Genomic DNA, 6000 nt, shown 5'->3' with positions numbered 1-6000 from the left:
TTCCCTCTCTCTCTCTCCTCCTGTGTGTGTGAGAAGGCCGTGCTGCCCCCAACCCCGCTCCCTCCCGGCCCGTCCCGTCCCGTTCCGTCCCGTCCCTCCCCTCGCGCAGCCGGAGCGCCGCCCTCTCACGCCGCGGGCGGGCGGCTCCGGCTCCTTCCCCTCCCTCCCTCCTTCCCTGCCGCCGCCGCCGCCGCCGCCGGGCCCCCTCCGCCGGGCCGCCGCCGCCGCCGCTGCCGCCGCCCCGCCCTCCGCCTCGCTCCCTCCCCGTCCGCCGGCGCGGCCCCTTTAATTCCCCCGCTCCCCTCCCCCGCCGCCCGCTCCAGCCTCCATTTTCCAGCGGATCCGGCACCTGGAGGCGGCGGGAGCGGCCCGCGCCCCGCACTCGGCCCGGTCGCGGGCATGGCCGCCAACATGTACCGGGTCGGAGGTAAGAGCGGTCCCGGCGCCGCCGCCGCCCGCTTGCTCGCCCCGCGCTGCCTCCCGCTGCCTCCCGCGTGCGGGCGAGCGGCGCTCGGGGCCCGGCGGGGCAGGCCCGGGGCGGGGCGGCGGCATCGGGGGGGCCCGGGGCAGCCCGCGGGGGAGCCCGGGGGGGCTCCGGGGGCGGGAGCGGGGCAGGGGCGTGGGGAGGAGAGGCCCGGCGTGGGGTTAAACGGGGTGAAGGGCTACGGGGCCCGGAGCGGGGCGATCCGGGGCGGGGGGGCGCAGCGGGATGGCTGAAGTGGGGGGCAACAGCATCCGGGGGCCGTAAGGGGCTCGGGGGTGCGGGGAGATGGGGCATGTGAGATGCGGGCTGGTGGGGGCTCGGGAGGTTTGGGCAGGTCCAGGACTGGGGCAGGGGGAGGTGGGGGAGCGGGCTGGAGCGGGGCAGCCGTGGGGCCGGGCACCGGGATGGGGCCCGGGGAGCAGTGCCTGCTCGGATGGGCATCATGGGAGGTTGTCGGAGTGGGGAGCCAGGAGGAGTTGCTGAGATAAGGAGCACAAAGATGGGCAGAGGCTGCTGATAGACCGGGGGGCTGGCGTGAGGCACGTCCTGCAGATCTTGGCCTCCCTTTCCACTCTTGCTGTTCTGTTGTATGCTTTCCCATTAGTCTTCTATTCAGGGTTGCGCTCCTGTCTGATTGTCCTTTGTTTTGGCTCACGTGAAGAGAAAGGAGAGGCGATGGGGTTTGGGACTGCATTTTATGGAATATAAACTGAGGGTGGTCTGGCATGAATTTGTGCTCGGCCATTTTCCTTCCTAAAAGCTGGTCCGTGGAGCTTCCTTCTCCCCAGGACTGCAGGATGTACGGGAAGACGTTTTCGTGGAGTTCTCTCCTTTTCTAAATGCCTTGTTTCTTGTGGAGTTCTGCAAAACTGGAGTAAAGTAAACAAGACAAAAAATATAGCAGAGGTGGCCAAGCCATCCTGTCTGGCTGTGCTCCATCAACAACTACTTTCTGATCTTTCTGCTGTTCTGGCCTACCCTTACTTTGTGCTCTGAAAAACGCTACTTCTTTTGTCACGTTCATACTATTTTTTTGGTTGTGCCTGGTTTTGTAGAGGGATAAGGGATGACTCTTGGCTGTCCCAGCTTTGTGTCTTGGGTTGCTCCAAGCTGATAGTGTGCATGTAACGTTGTGTTGGGATGGACATGCTGAGAGCAGAAGGATAGTGGGCAAGATGAGTTGTGAAAATTCACCCTGGTGTGACTTGCAAAGGGAGTTGTTTCCTGGAAATTATTGTTTGTCTTTTAATGGCCAAGTCTTGTGGGGAGTGTCATCTCTTAGCATTTTTGTATGGCTAAATCTGTACTGCGCATCCCACAGAAGATGGGAAGGCACCTCTGGAGGTCTTTAGGCCAACCTCATGCTAAAAAATGTCCTGTTAGAGCAGAGTGCTTGGGGCTGGGTCCATCCCAGGCTCTCTCTAAGGGTGGTGATGCCACCCTAGCTTTGGGCCATGTCAGTGTTTGACCATGCATATAGCAAATATTTGTTTCTATGTGCCTGGTTGGATTTTCTGTTGTTCACCTGTTGTCCCTTTTCCCCTTATCCCTCATCCTATTCCTGCTTTTAAGCGGGGCTGGCTGGTCCTTGAGGGCTGCCATTAGTAATGGGCAGCCAGGTGAAGGTTGTAACTGCTGATCGTTATCCTTTGAGCCACATTGCAGGTTTCCTCCCACCTTTATTGTCCAATTACCCAAGCATTTTGGTTCAAAGGATGCTGTGGGAGACTTAGCATGGCCTTTGACATGAAGTCAAGGTGTCCAATACCCCCTGCTCTCCCCTCAGCCACAGAGCCAGTCTCCTTGTCCTAGATGGGGGAATCACGTTGGTCAGCTGTGGTTTGCCTTTGGTATATCCGTTTTGGCTGGTCTCAGTTACCTTATTGTCCTTCCTGTGCTTGGAAATGGTGTCCAGGATTTGCTCTGTAGTCTTTCTGGGCAGAGGACAAGGCAGGTGGCTGACAGCCAAGGTTACAGTGCTCCATTATGGCTCATATGGATGAAGTCTTGATTTGATGTATTACCGAGATCAACATATGGATGGATGCAGCTGTTTCTGTGTGAGCACTCTGTTCAGCCTGAGCCCAGGGGTGTGTATTATCGAATTGTTTCTGACCTCTGGTGCTGGTATCTCCCACTAATGGCTTTGTGCACCGAAGTTGTGTGTGAACTCCAGGGCAGGATTAAATCCTGAATGGGATTTGTGCATAGTCATTTCATACACTTCCCACTGGAAGACAAACACTCAGCAGATAATCTGTTATTACTCTTGTGACTACCTTATTGTGCCACATGAACTCCAGGCCCAACAGCTGCCAAAAGCAGCTTCCTCACTAGAGATCAATACTACTCCTAGAAATGAGTGTTGTCTCAGAAAGGCTGGTTGTTGCTTTTGGCCTGGTCACGAAACACTGAATTTTTGTATTCAGAAGCCAGTGGGTGGGTTGCACCTCTCTTATACGTCCAATTTTAAATGTATAGTTGAAGGGTCTTCCAGAGGACAGGAAGTGTCTTGTTCTCTTGACATGCAGTAGTTCCTGGGTAGACAAGCTGAGGAGCCTGAACTATGGGGGCTGAGGGTGACATACAAGTCTTCTCCTCTGTGTTGAGTACCGTGAGCATGCTGGGGGCTTAGGAACTGCCCCTTGAATGTCAGGCTCTGTGGGTAATTTGACTGGTGGCATCAAATTGTTTGGAGAGAGCAAATGGTTCCCCTGGTTCCTGTCAAGTTTCTACTGATACTTTTCTGATGGGGAGAGAGTTGGTTTCCAATACAAATGGGACTGTCACAAGCTAGCACAGCTTTCAGGGGATGCAAAACTTTTAAATGTGTAGGGAAGATGCCAGGGTGTCACATTCCAGAATGAGGTATGGGATCTTACTCGTTGGCCAGAAGGAAATCCTGGAATTGCCTGCCTCCAGTGTAGCAGAAGTGAAGGTTTTCTTAACAGCTGCTGTAGAGCCGTGAAATAAATGGCAGCATGATGAGAGTGGAGATGGTGGACTGGTCTGCACGATCACAGACCGCGTGGGAATGTTGGATAAACACCAGATCTGAGAAGCTTGGGACCTCTCATCTGGAATTTGGGGCCTCTAATGAAAAAATGCACGTGAGAGAGATGTTCATTGTACTAGCTTGTGCCAGGCTCCGCTTTCAGGAGAGTGCTGTGTCAGCTGCCTGGAAGAGAACAGGTCATCTTGGTATCCAGAGACTTTCCAACAGCTATTCTGTCTCCACGTTCTCCAGGAGAGTGTAACTGTAGTGTGACAAGTATTTCTTTAGTGGTGGCAATTAACTGAGCTCCACTGCGGGTTTATGCCCCTGTGGCATTCCCTGGATGCAGTGAAACAATGATTTTTTTTTTTTGGATTTCCATCTTGCAGTAATTTGAGGAACTTAATTTTTTTTCACCTTCCCTCCTCCTCACTCTTTGTTTTTTCCTGGATTATTTTTAATCTTGCATGAGCCACCCAATCTGGTTCACTGTGGGACTGTGTGAACAGCTGAATGGTCTCAGTGGGAGGGCTGGTAACAAGGGGATGGGGAAAGAAAGGAGAGGAAGGATGGAGGAAGAACTACTGAGGGCAACACTTTTGTCGAGACAAATGTCAGTTTATGCTTTTAGATGAAAAGCTTTTTGTATGTTCCTGACTTTTTGCTTGTTTGGGAGAGTACTTGGCTACAAAATTATCACTGTTTTTGAGTCTGTGGTATATTTAAGGTATGTTTAAATGGCATCAGGAGATCCAATCACAAGTCAGCCAGACACATCAGTACTTGCTGCATCTAACATGTTTAAGGTAGGGGAAATGATGACCCACAGTGCCTGATGTGGGCATCTGAGGTTCCCAGCAGCTTTATTCCAGTGTGCTGGAGGCTGAAGCTCCACAACTTACTTGGTGTTATTCATTTCTTCCTTCCTGGTGGTGGTGTGCCTGCCTGTGCTGCAGTCATACATCTTATTTCAGTGTAAAAAACTTGGGTCGTCCCCAAAGTTTTTAAGAATGGCAGTATGAGATCATCTCTCTGTTATTATAGGGTGTTATTAATGTGTGGCTGGGGACTGTGGTTTGACCTGCCCCCCATCCCATTACATAGTCCCACTTGGCATCCAGACTCTCGTGGCAGTGTACAAGTCTTGATATCCATACTCTGCTGGAGAGCTCTGAGCAGAGCAAGTGGTGCATCAGTCCTCTTGACATCACAATAGTGTCAATAATAATATTCTGAGCTTTTCCTGGTAAAGAACTGAGAGCTGTTAAGGAAGCTTGCATAAAGTATGTTGCTGCGTCCAGAGCTGGAGCAAATTCAAAGCATTTAACTGCAGGATCGCATGTAAACCTCCTGTTCACTTGCTTTGTTGTCAGTGTGTATGTGGTTTGGGTGGCAGGAAGGCTTACTGTGGGATATCCTTGTTTTGGTTGTGTTTGTTGGGGTTTTTTTCTTTTTTAACTTTGCAGGTAGCCTGAGCCGAGAGTGGGTTTCATTGAGAGAGGTATTAAATAACCAGTAAAGATAAAAATGAGAGTTTATTCTTGAAAATTACTAGTAGGCTTCTGCAGTCGTTGGCCCTAATAAATTTAAGACAGCTTCTAGCTTATCACCTTTCAGCAACAGCCAGGCAGTGGGTTTCTTCATCTTTTCCTTTCATTGTTTCTAGTTGCACAAGTTTATCTTCTCCTGTGTTACAGTCTTCCTTTCCTTCCCTTCCCCCTCTCCCCCATATCAGACTTCTTTGGCATTTGTTAGCCTTTTGTTGGGAAATGCTTCATGGTGGACAGTGTTGTCTGCCAGCTTAGGTGTGTCTGGGGTTAGAGCTGTGACAACTGTGTGGATAAGCGCTCCGTGCATTTGTGATAGCTGTCAAACCCTTTGCAGCTGGCAAAATGGAGCTAAAGCACCAAGCTTGCTTCTGCCAAAGTGGGGAAATCCAGCTTTCCCCTTCTTGTCCCAGCAGGGTGGTTCTCACCTGCTGCATCTTGGGCCAGATTTGTGTCACTGGTCCGTTGGAAAGCCAGCAGAGGAGACAGGTTTCTGCTGGGTTGGTGAGTTGAGGCAGGTCCCGGGCTGGTGGGTGGGAGGCTGTGCCAGGGCAGCCTGCCAGGAGGGCTGGGGTGGGTGGCACTGCCTGCCCTGGGGGTCTGGGAGGTGGACAGGTAACACCTTGGCAGTACCCATTTTGCTACTGGGCAGCCCCTGGGTCCTGTCAGTCTTGTTTGTGTGTTTTGCCTTTCAGTGATGGTGAATAAAAGACACTTTGATAAGAAGTTGTGGTAAAAGGACTCTTAAAACTTTTTTGTTTAACTAGTGGAATTTTGTGTGAATGTAAAAGATTCTCCTTTCACTTGCATCTAATCATTTTTCAAGCAACTTTTCAATGTTTAAGCATCCTGACTTGAAATAAATAGAGTGCTTAGTCTCTCCCCAGTAGGATGAGAAGAGAGTATGGTGGTTGCTCTTACTGTTTTTGCTTTGATTTATAAACTACTCCTGAGCAGTTTGGGGTCACTTGAAA

The 6000-nt window shown here is 51.5% G+C and overlaps 1 protein-coding gene across 5 annotated transcripts in view; it reads left to right on the top strand.

The window, feature by feature from the left end:
• The first annotated feature begins 256 nt into the window (after positions 1 to 256).
• The window catches only part of MTA1 (metastasis associated 1), a 77278-nt gene continuing 71534 nt past the window's right edge, over positions 257 to 6000 (top strand). For 3 of the 5 annotated variants that reach the window (XM_032696315.1, XM_032696316.1, XM_032696313.1), the window contains exon 1: positions 259 to 427. In XM_032696315.1, coding sequence (XP_032552206.1) covers positions 400 to 427 — 28 coding nt within the window. In that variant the 5' untranslated portion in view covers positions 259 to 399. Of the gene's footprint in view, positions 428 to 6000 lie in introns of all 5 variants that reach the window. The other 2 variants (XR_004358516.1, XM_032696314.1) reach the window with 2 other exon arrangements.

The sequence above is a fragment of the Chiroxiphia lanceolata genome, chromosome 9, assembly GCF_009829145.1.
Source record: "Chiroxiphia lanceolata isolate bChiLan1 chromosome 9, bChiLan1.pri, whole genome shotgun sequence".
Taxonomy (NCBI): domain Eukaryota; kingdom Metazoa; phylum Chordata; class Aves; order Passeriformes; family Pipridae; genus Chiroxiphia; species Chiroxiphia lanceolata.
The sequence above is the reverse complement of the archived record's forward strand: the minus strand, read 5'-3'. Positions and strand labels throughout refer to the sequence as shown.